The 20,410-nt window shown below is 37.8% G+C and overlaps 1 protein-coding gene across 2 annotated transcripts in view; it reads left to right on the plus strand.

Annotated features, from left to right (window-relative positions):
* Positions 1-20,410, plus strand: part of angpt2b (angiopoietin 2b) — a 228,559-nt gene that overhangs the window by 116,030 nt on the left and 92,119 nt on the right. For both annotated transcript variants that reach the window (XM_059954378.1, XM_059954377.1), the window contains exons 3-5: positions 12,099-12,254; positions 15,844-15,965; positions 18,734-18,966. In XM_059954378.1, coding sequence (XP_059810361.1) covers positions 12,099-12,254; positions 15,844-15,965; positions 18,734-18,966 — 511 coding nt within the window. The remainder of the gene's footprint in view (positions 1-12,098; positions 12,255-15,843; positions 15,966-18,733; positions 18,967-20,410) is intronic.

The following is a 20,410-nucleotide window of genomic DNA, read 5'->3' on the forward strand; positions in this document are numbered from 1 at the left end:
GGGAATTCTGCACAAGAACTCCCAAGTCCCTTTACACTTCTGTTTTTGTATTTTCTCTCCATTAAGAAAATTGTCAACTCTTTCATTTCTTCTATAAAGGTACTTGATCATACACTTCCTAACACTGTATTCCATCTGCCATTTCCTTGCCCATTCTCCAAGAATCAAGGACCAGTATTTCTCAACTTAGGTATGGCGGTTGGGCACCAGATGTGGTCTCATCAAAGTTCTGCACAAATACAAGACTCCCTTACACGTGTGTGAAAATTGATATGTCATTTGCTTTCAACTTGCTCGTTGAACATGTGTGGGAACTTTTAATCTTTCACAGAATAAGCCATCAACCATTGCAAATTCATCTCTGTTTCAAAAGTGTTCTGTTTTCCATATCAAAGTGAATAACCTCACAGTCCCCATATACTTGCTCAAAAGGAGGGAAAAAAGAAAATGTTATCTACTTGTCTTGACAGACTTCTTTTTTGCATCTTCTTCATCTACTGTTGCAAATATGAAAGCATTGTATTTTATTTTCAGTCCTGCTGAAGGGCCTTGGCCTGAATTGTCATCTCTTTATTCTTCTCCATGGATGCTGCCTGACCTGTAGAATTTCTCCAGCATTTTGGATGTGTTACTCTGGATCTCCAGCATCTGCAAAATCTCTTGCACTTTATTTTCATCTGAGTCGTTAATGTAGACTGCAAATTGCTAATAATTCAATATTGATCCTTGTGGCATTCCACCAGTAGAAGCCTGCCAACCTGAAGAAGACCTTTTTACACTTTGTTTCTAAATTTTATCCTTGGTCAATCCTCTGATCATACACAGATATTGCAATCAATACCATTAGCCATTAGTTACTAGCAACCTTTTATACAATGCTAAGTCAAATTCCATTTGAATATCCATATCCCCTTTCCCTGGTCATTTATAATTGGTTTATTATTATCACACATACAAACATATAGTGTAGGCTTTATTTTGCATGCTATCTATAAAGATAATTTCAAATAAATATACCAGACCGGTAGTGTGGTGGCAGCTGCACCAAATCCGGCACGCTCCTTGCATGGTTCCCATCCATGCTGGATTGTGCATCAAAAAAGCTGACAAATGCGAAAGAAACAGCAAGGTTGCCACCCAATGCACCACAAGGAGTGAAAAGCAACAAAACATGTATCAAAGTAGTACGAATGGAAAAGCAGAATGTAGGACATACTGTTACAGCAACAGAGAAAGTGCACCGCCTCTAGACAAATCAGCTGTCAGGCCACTTGGGCCCTTGGTAGAGCAAAATAAAAGAGAAAAGTGGTCCATTGGACAGACTTAAAACAGTGGGGTAGAAAATGACCTTAAGCCTGCTGGTACATGTTTCAAGCCTTTGTATCTTCTGCCTAATGGAAGAAGAGAGTGGACAAAAGAGAGAATCTTTTGTCAGGGTGCAAAGCAGCTTGAATGAATTATGCTGGCTGCTTTACAAAGGCAGTGGGAAGAGTAGTCACAGTCAGTGGAAGGGAATGTTCTCATGGTAGACTCGGGAAGTTGTCTTAGCAAGCTGTGATGCATCTGGATAGGAGGTAACATAGTTCTGTTGATTCCTCCTTGTTTGTAACTTTGAAACTAAGTTGGATTTAGCAAAGATAATTTTCTTTTCAAAAATTTACAACAATTTCCCTAATCATATAAAGACCATAAAAGTGTAGTAATGTCTTTAATAATGAATTCCTGTGTATATTTGACAGCATATATCCAGTTAGCTAGTCTGCCCTCTTCCTGTCTTGAATAAAGCAGTTAAATTTGCTATGTTCCAATAGACTGGAGCTTTAGAGAACTTTAGAAGGTCATTACTAATATCCATTCTTGTAAATCACTTGGATGCAGATCAGGTCCAGGGTATCTATTATCTTCCAGGCTCCTTAATTTCTCTGGAACTTATTTCTTGATGATATTAAAGAATTTGCATTTTCTTTTGTTTTCCTAGATTTCCAATATTTATATTTCATTATCTGTCAGGAAAATCGATACAAGTTCTGTTTTGTGTCTCAGACATTTCTTAATTTTCCCTCCCTCAATTATATATTTTTAATTTAATTAATCCTGATGAAATGTCTTGCCCAAAACATCAACTATACGCTTTTCCATAAATGCCTGGCCTGCTGAGTTCCTCCAGCATTTTGTGAGTGTTGCTTATATTTTTTAACCTGAGTTGCCTCTTTGCTATAAGCCAATCAATGTCTACTTATTTTTGTTTCACCTTTTTCATTGAAAACATTAAAATTAGTTCAGAATTTGAAGGGTTAAGTTAAAAAAGGAGAACATAAACTGCACCTGCTTAATTAGTCTTCACTTGATATGGCCACCTCAACTGATCAGCCAAATTTTGTTACTTTCTGACTCAGTGCTTCCTCAGGAAATGTGTGAGGCATGAATGATATCAGGGTACTGAATTGGAAGATGTTTCTCTTTCTATAGAAAAGAAATGATTACCTGGAATGCCAATTAACTTGCTGAGTCTTCCCAGTCTTGCTATATCTTTCTTCTCAAGATAAGGTATTAAGCTTTTTGGAATTTATATCTTATAATATTAATGAGTAAGCACCAATTTCAATTTGGAATCATAATTTCCTTTCATTTAATTTGGAGCCATTCATGATCTTGTAACAATTTAAAATAGCTTCAGTTTAATTGAGTTCTGTTAGCTTTGTGAAAAGGATTGAAGTTATCTTTGTTTTACAGCTGATCAAATGTTGCCTCTTTTGAAAGGGCACAGAGCTGATAATGTAATCTTCAGCACCTGTAGTGCTGTCACACTTTGTGTGCCAAAATTAACATCACAGGGTGTTGAGAAGTATCTATGTGAGTGCTCTTGATGAAACACCCTGGAAGCACTTGTGCTCAGAGCCAGCATGTGCTGTGCATTTGGATCATTAAGACATCCAAAATTATTCAAATTAAGACTGGCTTTCATAATTTAGTAGAAAGACTTGAACAGTTCTTGAACTTCTCAGGGTCTTCATTCCACCAATTCATCTGCAAGTTATCACGGTTTTATTTTTGACTTCATTACTATTCTGCTGCTTTGACACAAAGCTTCCAAACAACAGCAATTGATTATCTGGTATTGTTTTCCGCAGGGATACTTCATACAGTAATAAAATCAACAATTTTGTAAATAGCCAGCAGGTTAGGCAGCATCCATGGAGAGAGAAGCAGACTTAATGACTTGGATATTCCTGAGAGAAGTGCCCAGTTTTGCATGTAATAGTTTTATCGCATGGAAGTCAGGACCTTCTTTGGAAATGTATATAAACATGGATGGCCTGAGCTCTCAGAGAAGTTCTTGCCAGAATCATTTACACTAGGCTCTGAATTTCTGATGAAGCTCCAGCTTCCTGTAATTAACCAGCAGTTACAGATGTAAATTATTTTACATTTATGAATAAAATGAAATAATTTTAATGCTTAAAATTAACTTACAATGTGTTCTGTTTTTACATATCTGAAAGATTTAGAATGAATTGTAATATTTGCAAATATAAGTAACATACACACAATTTCACATGTTGATAGTTTTGACAACTGGTTCAGCATCAAAACTCAAGTTAGCTGTTAGATCATTTCTCTGGATGGGGCCTTGTCTTATGGATAGATGGTTCATCGATCCACAATACTTTGTTGATCAAGTTGGGCCAAATATCATTTACTTTATACTAACCTTTCTATCTAGAGCTTCTTTTTTCTTCTCCTCATAACCCACTTTCTAAACCCAGAGAGTGGTAACATCATTTATAGGGTTGATACTAGTAACATTTCTGCGGGTGTGGATTAATGATTTCTTGAAAAGACAGGTATTTATCAGACAGCCAACATGCCTTTGTCAAGCACAGTTCCTGTCTGACCAATTTGTGAGAGGTAGCAATGTGTATATTGACAATGGAGCAATAGATATGATTTAAATGGACTTCACGGGAGCTTTTGTCAAGATACCTCATAGGAGACTAGTTCAAGACATTAGGGTCAATGGGATTCAGGCAAGTTGGCAAGCTGGATCCAAAACTGACTTGGACGGAGGGAAGAAAGGGTAATGCAAATGCTATAACTAGTTGTGACATAAGGATTAGTGCTGGGATCTTTGTGTTTGTAAATTACTTGGTAAGATCAGTAAGATTACGAATGACATGAAGATGACACAAAGATGTCAAGAGAATACAAACCAATCCCCATAGAGGGAGCAGAAGTCGAGAGAGTGAGAAATTTTAAGATCCTTGTTGTCAATATCTCTGACGACCTGACTTGGATGCAACATATTGATTATTGATGCAGCAATAACGGAGGCAAGACAGTGGCTGTATTTCATTCAGAGTTTGAGGAGATTTGGTTTGTCAACCAATCACAGAAAATCTTCAACAAATGTACCATGACGAGCATTCTGACTGGCTGCATCACTGTCTGGTATGGGAGGAGTGGAGCTACTGCACAAGATTGAATTATGTTGCAGAAACTTGTAAATTTAATCATCTCTATCATGAGTAGGAGCCTCTATAGTATCCAAGACAACTTCAAGGAGTGATGCCTCAGAAAGACAGCATCCATTATTAAGGATCTCCACCACCCAGGAGATGCCCTCTTCTAATGGGATTGAGGTACAGAAGAAGCCTGAAGGCACACACTCAATGATTCAGGAACAGCTTCTTCCTCTCTGCCATCCAATTTTTAAATGGACGTTGAACCCATGAATACTACCTCACTACTTTTTTATTTATTTTATAGTGCACTACTGATTTTAACTGTTTAATAGACATATATACTTAATGTAACTCAGTTTTCTTCTCTATATTTATTGTTCATGTATTTCATTGTACTGCTACCATGACGATAACAAATTTCTTGACATATACCACTGATATTAACCTTGATTCTGATTGTGAAGATAGGCAGTGTTGACAATGACAACGTGTTGGTGAAATTGGTTAAAATGGCAGATGGAGCAGATTAAAACTCACAGAACACTGCAGATTCTCAGCAGGTCAAGTAACATCTGTGGAATAAAACAGTCATCATTTTGAGCTGAGATCGGATGGAGCATGTTAAGTTTAATGCAGGATAATGCAGTTTTGAAATACCAATATGGCTAGGACACACATCATGAATAGGAGTCCCTGAGGGAGTATTGAAGAAAAGGCGGACTTCAGAGGACAAGTCCGTAGATCCTTGAATGCAGGTAGACAATATGGCTGAAAAGACATTGGAAAACTAGCCTTCATTGGTTGGGGAAAAGAGGTTCAGCAGCAAGTGATTTTGCTTCAACTTTATATAACCTTGGTCAGACCAAAGCTGTGCAGTAGTGCAGTAGCAGTGTGCAGTAGTGGTCATCGAGGATTATAAGTGCTGGAGAGGATGCAGAGGTTCACCAGGATGCTTCTGCAGATGGAACCGTTCAGCTTTGAGGAATGATAGAAGAAGCTAGGTCTGTTCTCCCTGGAATGGAGGAGTTAAAGAGGAAATATAAGTGAGATATATAAAATCATTAGCGATATAAATAGGGCAGAAGGCAGGAAAGCTTTCCCCATATCAAAGGTAGATAATGCTACTGGACATAAATTCAGTGAGAATATGAGGGGCACCTTCTTCATCCAGAGTGTGGTTAAGTGCTGGGATGTACCACCTTAGAGAGTGCTTTAAGCAGGATCACTGACAGTATTTAAGTATCAAGATCAGGGGTTCCCAGCGGTTTTTATGCCATGGACTAATATCATTAAGCAATGGGTCCATGGACCCCAGGTTGGGAACCCCTGACCTAGATGATCACTTAAATTGCTTCGTGGGCTATGGACTAAGTGTTGGTTGAGGTGCTTCACACAGTAAGTTGCTCACTGGTCAGCATGAGTGATTTGGGTCAAATAGCCTTTTTCCACACTGTATAACTTCATGATTCTATAATTAGGCTTCCTGATACTTGTATTTTAAATACACTTTCAGTCTAGTGAAGCTGGACAGTTCATTGAAGCTTTGGACACTACTTCACTTTTTTTGATATACTGTATTTCTGTTTTTGCACATTTTTTTTACAAATCTATTCAATATACGTAATTGATTTACTTGTTCATTATGTTTTATTCTATTTATTTTTTTCTCTCTCTGTCTCTGCTAGATTATGTATTGCATTGACCTGTTGCTGCTAAGTTAACAAATTTCACGTCACATACAGGTGATAATAAACCTGATTCTGAGTCTAGTGCTATGGAGTAATCTTTTAAAAATCTAAATCTAATTGTCTCAGTAAGCATTATATGTCAGGAATTCCCTTTAACTTTAAGTAATTGGACAGAGTCCAGGCTGAAGTGTGTTGTCCAAAAATGAATTTCTTTCTTCCTTTCTTCACATGTGCATGAACTGTTATTTGCTATGGAATTAACCCATGAAATCTACTTTCTGCAGACACTGTGACATCAAATCTTGGTGCTTTTATATGTGATGGACCTCTGGACTGGGGCATCCTTTCCTGGAGATCAGTCATTTCTCTGCAGATCCCACTAAAGCAGCGCTCTCCTTTTGATGAGCAGTCATATGTTGAATGAAACATGACTTATTTTTGATCAAAACACTGGGGTTTAATTTAATATCTATCTGCATACCTTAAAATAACTCCATTTTAATCAGTCAGCCATCAATTTGCTTACTGAACAGCAAAATAACAAAATAGAAGCAGTAGTTGGCCACTTGCCCCCAGTACCAAACCACCCTCCCTCACCCTCCTCAATTACCTGTTTTACCATTCAATGGCATTGCTGATCTTTTAGCTCCATGTCACTGTTCAGCACTGAATTCCCATCCTTTGATTAACTTTAATGTTTAAAGATATATAAATTCACTAACTTTCCTGCCACTCATTTTTCCAGCCAAATTTTAATAATCACACCTTCCCTTAATTGACTACATCTGAAGATATAAATAACCGTAAACAGGGACTTGAATCATTGAGAATGTTTGCTGGAGCATAGTGGACTGCAATCACTTGCAAGGCAGGTACGGTGTTGGTCAGATAGAGAAATACAACACTAATCCTGCCAGAGAAGCATTCCAATGCACAACAATTCCAGCAGAGCAGATTTCTGTTTTACCATTGTTTTTCCCTTTGGCTGCCTTTAGCCCTTTCTTTGAGCAAGTGTGCCAATTTAGTGCCAATTAACTCTGAATTATGGAAATGTCAGTGCTTGTGGGGTCACATCTGTGAGGATGAATCGTTCATCTGGAGTGAGTCTGTCTGAGCTCTCAGAAAGGCCTTTTCATCCCATTACCGTGGGATGGATTTAATCCAACTCCAGCACTGACAGCCTTGGTACAGCTCATCCCCACCGCTCTGCATGCCCACCTATGCAATCTGATTTGAAGCACTGGGTTTATGCAAGATTTAAATTAGCCATTAAATGCATCAAACAAACATACACTCAAATATTTTTGCTGCAGTATCAACATACAGATGTCTACAGAAAGGACTCAATATGGTAATGACGTAATACTGCTTCTGCACAGATTATGTACTGTGAAAATACAGTTGGAGTGAATCCTACAAACTCCGTGAAATGAAAAGCACAACAGTCTGACAAACAGCCTTAATACCTTACACTGCCAAGTTGACTGCTATATCCTAATCAGGAACCTTTCTCACATCCAATGTGTCTTGTGCCATTTTTAAAATAAATTTTCATTTATTTTATGCAATTCCAAAACCAACATTTTTTTTCTCAGAACAGCTCCCTCCTCTGACTCATTGAACGGCACAGTAGTGTTAGCGGTAAGCCAAAAGCCTTGTAAATCAGGGTTTAATTCCCACCACTTTCTGTAAAGTATTTGCGTGCCATCCCTGTGACCAATGAGTTCTCTCTGACCGCTCAGGTTTCTGCCCACATTCCAAAGACGTATGAGTTAGGATCAGTAAATTATGGGCGGTAAGTTAGCATCAGAAGCATGACGACACACGCTGATTGCAGCACATCCTCAATGCAAACGACACATTTCACTGTGTTTTTCCACATTTCCATATTTGGATATTTGTCAAATAAAGTTGATTTAAACTCTTCATTGCCAAATTCCCCCTTAGGTTGGCAAGTTGGAGATGCAAGGATGATAGAAGTCCAACTTTCTACATGTTTTCAACAATAAAAACAAGAATTTAAGTTCCTATTTTTGCCATTGTCATAGCCAAAATTTCAGTGACAAGTTTATTAAGAGTTATTGTATTTTCCTTCTTAAAAGTAACCAAGTTCACTTACTGCATTCAACATCTCTTTGAAAAGTCCATCACATTTGGCTGACCCTGAGGCAGAATTTGGACTTTGAAAGCCATAAGCAGGTTTGTGTTAAGTTGTCATTCTACTTCTTCCTTCCCGCTAAAGTTCTAAACATGCAGAAGTTTCAGAACATCTTGGTTTGATCACTAGCATCTAGCCTTTGTCAAGTCACTATTGACATCCTGTGCGACCATGGTCGTACATCACTTCCCATCTTCCTCACTTTTGGCTATTCTCTTCTACTCACTACATTATCATTCAGCCATTGTGGGCAGCAAATCATTTACAATGCTATTTCTTCTCTCCTCTCCTTTCTGCAATCCAATTAGGATTTTTCCTTGTCCTCTACTTTCTTTATGGTGGTACCTGCCAGTTAGAAACATCACCTGAAACCCAGGTTTTCATTTTTTTTTACAGAGGAAGGCTGTTCAGTCCATCAATTCCAATTGATCTCTCAAAACAACCTGTCAATCCCATTTTCCCATTTACTTTCCTGGAACATATTCTCGATCTCATGCCCATTAATTCTCCCTGATTTAATTCTCCCTCACTTTCATAACCAATGATTACTGTGGCCCATTACACAACCAGCACATCTTGTGGACGTGGAAGGAAAATCTAATTTTCAGAGAGAATACTATATGGACACAGCAGGAGCATTAGAATCAAACCCATGTTGTTCTAACCATTATGGCTTTAGCATCAACCATTGTCCTACTGAGCCAGCCAGACTACCAATGACGCCTTGCTTTATCTCACCAAGGTTTTTTCTTAATTCCCGTTCCCATTGCAGACTTATACTTGTTCATTAACATTGACCTCGCTTAAGCAAGACCTTGATTTTAAACTTCTTATCCTTGTGTTCATATTCCTCTTCAGCCTCACCCTCTCCATCTTTGTAACCTCCTTCAAGGTATTTTCTTTCAACTAACTGCAAATACTTGCTCACCCTTGATCTTAATTGTTTAATATTGGCTTTTATAACTTTAGCTTATCCTGTTGTACCTACTCACGTACTTCTTTGAAATATTCTTTGCAACCTATCATATCAAGCAAGGTTATCTATATTAATATCTCATTAAGTCTCTGACAGATTTTGATGGAAAACACTTTTATGAAAGGCCGTGGGAACATTGGGCTCTTTTAACAATAAGTTCTGTTATTTTATTGTATTGTGTCTGATTTTTGTTTTCCATTAGGAATATATTACTAAACATTGTGTGAAAGAGGCTTCCAATTTGCTATAATCCCATTTCTCATAACGAGCAAACATAATTTCCATCCCAGTTGTTTGTTCTAGGGGTGGTGCAGATTTATATGTTCCCCTGTGGACTGGTGCTGTCATTCCCAGCAATTTTTCTTCCCAGAAGCTTCTTGCCATTTTCTTCAAATGTGAGGAGAGAATTTGCAACCATTGCTAGAGTTGCTGTCACATTGGCTGGAAGACAGATTTGCATCAGAAAATAGGAAAATATGATTGCTATGATGACATATTTTTGTAACAGATATGCCAATAAAATGAATTTAATATTTGGATTATTCAACCTGAAGTATAAAGCAAAATACTTAATTCATGTTCTTTTGAAATAAAATATTCAAATTAAAAATGAAATCAATGGCCTGAAATAAATGCTATAAATCTTCTACAAATTGCTGGCGAGGAATTCCAGGTCATTTCTCCCAAATGACTACCGTTTCTTTGGTTCAATGTCGATGGGAACTTGAAGCAACAGAAAATGCTGCTGTGAAGTGAAAATTGGAAGTTTCGGGAGAGTTTGTAAGTAGGTGTGAATATCTAGATTAATTCTTTCACTAGTCCATTTCAGGTTCTTGAAACATCCTAAAAAAAAATTCCAATACTACCTTGGACAATATTCCTTTCAAATTACAATAATATTATAATTGTTTATTATGTCATGTTACTTATGTACATTTTATGTTAATTTAAGTGTACATAACATACTGTATGTTGGTCATATTTATGATATACGTATCATATATGATATATGATATTTATGATATGGTGCCGCTGCTGCAAAAGGGTAATTTACATGGCATTTATTCTCTGGTATGTAAGCCTTTGAGGACAAATTAGTGCTTAAACTTCACACTTCAAATTAGATACAAGAAGATGATCTAACTATAATTAGTGCCTATTTCTTGAGGATCCACAGCATTTCTATGGAAAGAATTTCTGAAGAAGGTTGAGAAGTTGCAGTTCAATTCCTTTCTCTATTGTTAGCACATTATCTTAGTGCTGGGCCCCCAAGTTCAAAAGCTGCTGCTTTCCAACTACCTCCCTAGAAGAGACTGAAATGAAGAGGCCCTTCATCAAAAGGACCTCTGACGATAGGACTCCAAGGATTTAGAATTAGAAACATAGAAAATAATCTATCCATAATTAAAATCTAACATTCAAAATAAGTTTTATTATCAAAATACATTTACGTATGACTCCATAAACAGCCCTGAGATTCATTTTCCTACAGCACACTCAGCAAATCTATAGAATAGTAACTATAACAGGATCAATGAAGGTTCAACCAAAGTGCAGAAGACAATTAACTGTGCAAATGCAAATATAAATAAATAGCAATAAGAATGAGAAAATAAGATAAAGAGTCCTTAAATGTGAAATTATTGGTTATGGGTATATCTCAATGAATGGGCAAGTGAGTGTAGTTAACTTCTTTAGTTCGAGATTCTGATGGCTGAGGGGTAGTAAAAGTTCTTGAATGTGGTAGTGTGAATACTGAGGCTCTGGTACCTTCTATCTGACTGCAGCAGTGAGGACCAATTGTTGATTTCAGAAAGGGTAAGACGAGGCACACATGCCTCATAGAGTGGCCAGAAATGGAAAGAGTCAGTAATTTCAAGTTCCTGGGTATCAGTATCTCGAATGACCTAACCAGGACCCAATGTATTAATGCAGCTACAAAGAAGTCATGAGAGCCATTATATTTCATTAGGAGTTTGAGGGGATTTGCTATGTCACCTAAAACACTTGCAAATTTCTACAGATGTACCATGGAGAGCATTCTAACCGGCTGATTCACTGCCTGCTATGGGGGCCCTACTGTACAGGGTGGAAGAAAGCTGCTGAGCGTTATCAAATTCAGTTCCATCATGGGCACTAGCCTCCATAGTTTCCAGGCCATCTTTAAGGAGCAAAGCCATAGAAAGGAGGCATCCATCATTAAGGGCACCCTTCACCCAGGTCATGCCTTATTTTCATTGCTGTCAACAGGAAGGAAATACAGAAGCCCGAAGGCACACACAAAACAATTCAGAAACAGCTTCTTCCTGTATATATTAATATATACTTACTCTAATTCATATTTTTTTCTATTATTATGTATCACACTGTACCACTGCCACAAGACAAAAAAATTTCATGATGTGCTATATGTCGGTAATATGAAACCTGATTTTGCTTCCTGTGACAGTGTTTCATGTAGATGTGTTTAATGGTGGGAAAGGCCTAACCATGGTTGGTTACTACATGCATTTCAGTGGAAATAATTCCTGAAGGAGTTTGAGAATTCGCAGCAGAACTCTGCTGTTAGCATGTTATCTTAGTGCTGGGCTCCCAGTTTTTCAAGGTGCTGCTATTTAACTACCTCCTTGGAAAAGACTATGATAAAAGCCCTTCCATCAATAGAACCTCTAATGATAAGATACTAAGGATTATATCTTATCTCGTGGAGATCTAATCAATTTTTCAAAAAGATAATTTATTGCCTTTTGCAACTGAAAAGATAGATATACTTATCTCATATTGAATCTTTGCATTCTATTTTTTCATTACAGCTTGAAAACTACATTCAGGACAGCGTGAAGACTGAGATAGTGGAGATCCAACGAAATGTTGTGCACAACCAGACTGCGGCCATGCTGGAAATAGGAACCAATCTCCTAACTCAGACTGCAGAACAAACACGCAAACTCACCGATGTGGAAACACAGGTAAACCATATAACCATATGACAATTACAGCACGGAAACAGGCCATCTCTGCTTTTCGAACACTTACTCTCACCTAATCCCACTGACCTGCACTCAGCCCATAACCCTCCATTCCTTTCCTGCCCACATACCTATCCAATTTTGCTTTAAATGTCAATACCGAACCTGCATCTACCACTTCTACTGGAAGCTCATTCCACACAGCTACCACTCTCTGAGTAAAGAAACTCCCCCTCATGTTACCCTTAAACTTTTGCCCCCTAAAACTCAACTCATGTCCTCTTGTTTGAATCTGCCCTGCTCTCAATGGAAAAAGCCTATCCACGTCAACTCTATCTATTCCCCTCATAATTTAAAATACCTCTATCGTCCCCCCTCAACCTTCTATGCTCCAAAGAATAAAGACCTAACTTGTTCAATCTTTCCCTAACTTAAGATGATGAAACCCAGGTAACATTCTAGTAAATCTTCTCTGTACTCTCTCTATATTGTTGACATCTTTCCTATAATTTTGTGACCAGAACTGTATGCAATACTCAATGTAAACCTTCCACTTTATCCAGGAGTTCATCTGCGTTTGACTAACAGCAGTGAATTTTGACATATTTCTAAAATATCACTGAATTGGCGCACAACCCAAGCAAGAGGATTCCAACCTGAGATTCCCCCAAGAAAATGAATCTCGGGGTTGTATATGGTGACATATATGTACTTTCTTTAATTAAATTTTTATAAGCTTTTACAATGCAACAAAACAAAAACAAACAATAAGAAAGAGGTTTATACAGTGCAAAACAAACATATCAAAGTACAGTTCATAACAATTAAGAAAAGCACCCATAGTAGAACCGTATAAAGTTAGTTACCAGCCTACCCTCCCACTACCCTACTCCAAACTAACCTTACAATATATAAAAGAGTTAATTAGAACTATATCACCACAGAGCTGTATTTATAAAAAGAAGGTATATTGCCTACTACCTAATCTATAATATGTTTACTCATAAAACAAAAAACACTTTGATAATAAATTTACTTTGAACTTTGAACTGAAGTGGACCAAATTGGATGTATACATTCATCTCTCCTTGGTGCAGTTATTATTTCGCTGTTGAACATGAAAGGAAGTAACAGTATATTTGATCATAACACTGACAATTGTGATTTCTCAACAACTGATTTAAGGGCAAAAATTCACAACTCAATAGGACTGTGAAGAATTCATTAAAAAATTTCATTATATCCTCACCTAAATGCCAATTAATCCTTTACGAACATTCGCTGACTACTGTATATTCTCTGTATTCAGCAATTTGCATCACTATTTCATCTTTGTAAACATTTTCCTTCTGTATATTACCAGCTATTTGCTGAGTGCTGCACTTCTGATCATGGCTGATGACTCATTACTGTCTCAAGCCTATTTACTCTACATGGGTCTGTATTTCCAGCTAATTGTATTATTCAGTAGATTAATGATTTTCTGCTTTCTGAGCTCGATGGATATAGCTAAAAATACTGGGATGAAAAACATTAAATTTTCATCCTGATTGTCATAATGTAAGCTATTACAAGGAAAGGTTCCGTGGCATTTCCCATGGCAAGGACATATGGCATTTCACTCTATGGTAATGCTGAGTCTGTTATAGTAATACAACCAGAGCAAAATTAACTACAGAGTGGACAGAATTGAAGTTTTAGTTAAGAAAACAGGAATCCACCAGAGTAATTTGTAGGGGTAAAGGAAATTACTGAGGGTCTAGGGAGACATGAGGACAGAACTAGTACACAGAGTCACAGAAATGTACAGCATAGAAACAGATCCTTTGGCCCATCTAGTCCATGCCAAAACATTTAGACTACTCCCACCGACCTGCATGGGCCATAGCCCTTCATGCCTCTACCATCCATGCACATATCCAAACTTCTCTTAAGCTTGAAATCACTTGTACTGGCAGCTCATTCCACACTCTCACAACCCTCTGAGGGAAGAAATTTCCCCTCATTTTTTTTTTCTTAAGCATTTCGCCTTTCATAACCCTTGACCTCTAGTTGTAGTCCCATCCACCCAATCTGCTTGCACTTACCCTTCTCATGATGTTGTATTCATATTAAGTCAAAGTTAAAATAAATTTATTGTCTTAAGTATGCATATGCCTCTGTATTCTACCTTGAGATTTATTTTCTTGCAGGCATTAACAGGAACATGAAGAAATAGTATAGAATTTATGAATGCTATACATAGAGAAAGACAGACAAACAATCAAAGTGAAAAAAGACAAATTATGCAAATTGAAAATAAATAAATAATACCAAGGACATGAATTGTAGAGTCCTTGAGCATGAGTCTGTAGGTTGTGAAATCAGTGCAGAGTTGAGGTGAGTGACATCCATGCTGGCTCAGGTGGCCTATAGTTGCCAGGTAATAACTGTTGCCAGGTAACACTTTGGTGTGGGGCCCAAGGTTCCTGTATCGCTTGTCTATTGACAGCAGTGAGAAGGGAGCATGGCCTGGATAGTGGAGGTACTTGAAGATAGATGCTGTTTTCTTGCACTAGTGCTCCTTGTAAATGTGCTCAATGGTGGGGAGGACTTTGCCTGTGAAAGACTGGACTGTGTTCACCGCTTTCAGTGGTAGACATTAAGAGGAAACAATAGCAGGGAAGAACAGTAGGGTCAGATACAAAATGGAGAAGCTAGAGTTCAATCCAGTTTGTAGAGTTTTTAATCTTTTAGTATCATTGGAGGAAAGAATAACCAAATGTGACTCATGATTTGTGGTTGGGATGACAAGTATTTAAGCATTTAAATTTTGTCTTACCTCTTTCTCCCTCATTTTGCCATTTCTTAGGAGTCAACATTCACTCCATTTTCTTGTTACTACACTGCCCGAAGGGCATGAATAGTTGATGAGGCACGAAATAAAGAGAAAGCATTAACTCTGGTATTTCCTTTTCTGGCGGCTATTAGTGCACCATTTTCAACCCAGTCGCAAAACCGTGGGATAACAGGAGTAGAAATAGTCTTTTTAGATGGAAGAAATTTTAGTTACTGGAATCTTTACTTTAATATGTACACACTTGCTTACACAAAACAATAAAGAGTGCTTGGAGTTTTGTCCATTCTATATTTATCCCTAATTCTTCTGCCTCTATTTAATCATAAATTGCCCAGATCTACTGTAGCTACATGCCTTTTAGTGAAATATTTTGCAGAGTCTGCAATTTCCAAAATTAAAGAAAAATTGAGAGGATGTTGGAAGTGGTCAGTGCATCAAGCAGTACCTGGAAAGAGAGAAATAGAGTTTATAGTTCCAACTATTATCCTTTCCTTGAAGCAAATATTCCAAGACACTGTCAACCTGTCTTTCCAAATAACTTCAAGTGCTTTAAATTCACATTGAATTTCCCTTCACTGCATGCAAATATGGGGAAAAATCTCACATAATGCAAAACCTATCATTCTGCCTGTAACCAACACTGGTTTCAAGCTATCTGTTTAAATCATATGACTCCTCAACGTTCTACAGGTATTGCATCAAGTCTGAAGTAAGAACTTTGCTCTGAATGATAATTTGTGATCTTTTTAGGTTCTGAATCAAACATCACGGCTTGAAATACAGTTGTTAGAGAACTCATTGTCAACCAATAAACTGGAGAAACAAATCATGGTGCAGACACAGGAAATTACCAAACTCCAGGAAAAGAACAGGTGCGTTAAAATGCAGGTGTTGTTACTGAAACGCCTAGAGCCTCGCATTGCTAGGCTAGCTGTTGAGATATGCAGCAACAGAGAGCTCCACAATTTATCTTGTGGTGTTTTAGTATTCTATAACATAAAAAATTTAAAAATCTAAGTAACTCAGACAGCATGACTTTTCTATGGAATATGGAATTCTCTCTTCATAAAGATTTTGAGCGTGGTATCCTTTGAAAAGTCACGGTTGAGAGCTAGACATTGTAACTTATCAGGATATTTGGATTGAAAGTAGATAATTGGAATTGGACCTAGATCATCATAAGCTAAATAGACAATGGACCATCCGTGTTTTTATTTCCAAATCATATGGCATTTCTATTTCAGTCAGTATCTAGACTCACTAGTCCCTTCACTAGGTACCTCCTGTATCTAATAAAGAGGCCACTGGATATACATTTGGGATCTTCTGCTGCTGTAGCACATCCACCTCAAAGCTTGATATGTTATGAATACAGAGATGCTCTTCTGCACACCACCGTTGTACTATATGGTTATTTGAGTTATTTTTGCCATCCTATCAGCTTGAACCAGTCTAACCATTCCCCTCTGACATTCTAATTAACAAGGCATTTTTGCTCACAGAACTGCTACTCATTAGATGCTTTTTTTTGTTTCATGCATCATTCTCTATAAGCTCTAGAGAATGCTACACATGAAAATCCCAGGAGATCAGCAGTTTCTGAGATACTCAAACCAGCTAATCTGGCACCAGCAACCATTTCACAGTCAAAGATAACATTTGTTCCCCATCCTGATGTTTGTTCTGAACAGTAACTGTACATAACTCTTGACCATGTTTGCCTGCTTTCATGCACTGAACTGCTGTCAAATGATTAGCTGATTAGATATTTGCCTCAATAAGCAGATATACGGGAATACCTAATAATTTGACCGCTGGATTTATAGTTGTCTCATGCAGATCCAGGCAGACACCACTGAGATGACTGTTAGATCACTTGTGAACATATTCTCCAGTCTTTTTGGCAGAATATTATTTTGGACATTCTTCTATCAAATGTGACAGTTCTTGGATTATAATGATTTAAAAATGAAAATTGGAGAATAAAACCAGCAATGCCAGAAAAACATAGTGCAAGTGTTCAGTGTCCCTGGCGTTAATAAAAATGTTGGTTTCATTCCAGAGCTCCAGGTTTCATGCCCAAACATATTACATTCAAATATGGAGAGACAACAGAGACTGCAGATGCTGGAATCTGAAGCAACATGCAAGATGATGGAAGTACTAAAAGGGTCAGACCACAAGGCCAAAAGACATAGGAGCAGAATTAGGCCTTTCAGCTCATTGAGTCTGTTCCGTCATTTCATTATGGCTGATTTATTATTCCTCTCAAGGCTATTCTCCTGCTTTCTCCCTATAACCTTTGAGGTCCTTACTGATCAAGAACCTATCACATCACCTTTATATATACCCAATGAACTGGCCTGCACAGACATCTGTGGCAATAATTTCCACAGATTCATCACTCTCTGTTTAAAAAAATTCAACCTCATCTTGGTTCTCAAGTGACACTCCCTCTATTCTGAAGCAGTGCCCTCTGGTCCAAGAGTCCCCCACAACAGGAAATGTTCTCTCCATATCTGCTCCACCAGGGTCTTTCAAAATTTGATAGGTTTCGATAAAATCCTCCTCATTTTGTTGAGATACTCCATCTGTACTGGGTCCCAAAGAAGAGTTTCACCCAAATCATTCACATGTCCATTTCCTTCCAAAGGTGCTGAACCCTCTGAGTTCCTTCAACATCGTGTTTGTTTCATTGTTCATGTTCAAACATCTCTTGCTGCTTCACTATGATGATAACACTCTCAAACTAGTAACTCAGAAGCTTGACTCAAAATTCAGGTGGTCTGTTTAAATCCTACCATGACAGTTGCAGAACTTAAATTCTGTTAAAATTAATACATTATTTAAAATTAAAAATAAATCATCATTGATTATGATGGCCATGAAACTGCTGGATTGTTTTAAAAACCCCGTCTGACCCATTAATGTCCTCCTTGAGATGAGGATATCAGTTGTACTTACCAGCTCTGGCCCATCAGTGCATTCAGTAAAAAACAATAATCTGATTGATTCTTAATCTTCCATTTGAAACGGTTTGGCAAACCATTCACTTGTGTCAAATTACAATATTTCAACTACCGTACCGCTTCCCACCTATTCAAGGACACTTGCGAGTGGGCAGTGATCCAGGAAACAAAGTAGATTAAAAAGTAACCCTCTGAAGATGATTTTTATCCTGCATTCAGCGCATACTAATTCACTCTGTGAAGTAAAGATATGAGAAGATATTTGGTCCCACTGTGGCTTAAATCTGCATACTGTGATCCTACATTTGAAATGGAGCTAGTTTAATTGTACTGATTAAATGGTTGTTTCAGATGTTCCTGTCTTGATTTATCCTCTGCATTTCAAAAAATGTTTTACAATGAAATAAGATAATATGATTGTAAAATTTTTTTCCTCATCAAAGAAATTTCGAACACTTTAATCTACCAATACCCTCCATGTAACTATTACTTCTGAAGAAATCACACAGTTTATCAAATTGTACCAAAGTGAACGTTAATTTCAAAGACTTTAGGAACAGCAGGAATCTTTGGATGGGTCAAGAGAGTGAATAATGTTTGTACACAAAATATGTGTGTTAAATATTCTACTAGGCATATTGAAACTCCTCTTGTTATCTTCTTGTCTTTAGCTTTCTGGAGCAGAAAGTCCTAGAATTAGAAGGTAAACACGAAACAGAGCTGCAGTTAATGAAAGAGGAGAAGTTGGAGATACAAGACTTGTTGGTGAAGCAGAGCACAATTATTGGAGAGCTTGAGAAGCACCTGAGTATTGCCACGGAGAACAACAGTGCCTTACAGAACCAGCAAGTTTTATTAATGGAGACAGTTCACAACCTACTGAATATGGTTTCCCATACCAACGGTTAGTAACAATGCCAGACTCAAGTTTCATGTCAGCCTATCATTTAACAACTACAGTTGTACAGTGATGTGCCTGAGGATGTCCAAATGTGTGTCTGTTAAATATTACTATTCCATAAATGGGTTTTTCATGGTTAAGAGAATAATGGGCATTTTCCAAAAGCTAATTACTGAACTGGATTGAGTGAGTTTTTATACATGTTTGGGTAGGGAATATTGTGCATCAGTTCCATTATAATTGCTGATGAAAGCTGGCAAACTCACAATAGTACATGCAATCCCTGTTTCCATTCCATGAATATCTACAGTGTTTAGGGATAACTGGCATTTCCTACCTAATTTCAAACTATAAATAATGTTCAGCTTCCTTTTGAGATGGTCAAGGAAATGGTTCAGTATGAACTAGATGGACCAAAGGGGCTGTTTCTGTGCTGTACTTTTCTATAACTCTATGACCAGTTCATTCCACCTCTGCAGATGTGAATACCAAGCTCTTTATTGCATGTCCATTTGACAGAATCCTCACTTAGTCTTATAGAGTCATAGTTTCATACAGAATGGAAACCAGCCTTTGGTCCATCTAGATAAGCCTCCCACTCAAACTAACCTATTTGCCAGAATTTGGCTCATAACATTCTAAACTTTTCTATTCATGTCGTTGTCCAACTGCCTTTCAGAAGTTGGCATTGTACCAACCTCAACCACTTCCTCTGGAAGGTCATTCCACATTTGTATCTGGTCCTCCCATTAGACATTGCGAGCTTGAGGAAGCAGGGGGCACAGAAACAATTCTACAATTGACTTGAGCACAAAGGACTCTACATGGTGAATGCAACCTTTGACTAATCTGAGGTTTGGAGTAAAAACGTTTACAAAGCATTTTGGCACGTTCAACCAATGGCCAGCAGGTTTTAACAGCAAACTTCTGTCACACTTATTAGACTCCTGAAGGTAATGTTTGTTGAAAGCAGTCAAGAAGTCCAGATATTCACAATCAACACCCTGACTATTTGTATATCCATAGACAATAATTCTTCAATATGTAACTTTGACAAAAATTCAAGGACTGTAATGTTGTGACACCTTCCATTGGTTGGGGTTGACCACAGATGTTGCATCCTAGCTGTCATACTCCAGCCAGTATGCAAACCAGGTCAGTATGATATGGAGAACAAGCCAATACCCATGCATTCTCCCACTCTCCACGCAGCTGATGAATCCAAAGGGACAGCAGAGACAGATACAATTGGCACCAGAAGCATTACAAGAGTTGCCAGTCAACGTTGAACTGCCTTAGGGAATCCACCTCCGGATTTTTTATGGAGGTTTACTCCCGTAGCCTTCCCCTTGAGTGAGCATAGCCACAAAGCAACAAAGGTTTGAGATCAAAGTCTTCCCTCTCCTAGATGAACTGCCAACCATTGCTGATAAGCCCCCATCTGCCC

This window comes from Hypanus sabinus, chromosome 30 (genome assembly GCF_030144855.1).
Source record: "Hypanus sabinus isolate sHypSab1 chromosome 30, sHypSab1.hap1, whole genome shotgun sequence".
NCBI classification, from domain to species: domain Eukaryota; kingdom Metazoa; phylum Chordata; class Chondrichthyes; order Myliobatiformes; family Dasyatidae; genus Hypanus; species Hypanus sabinus.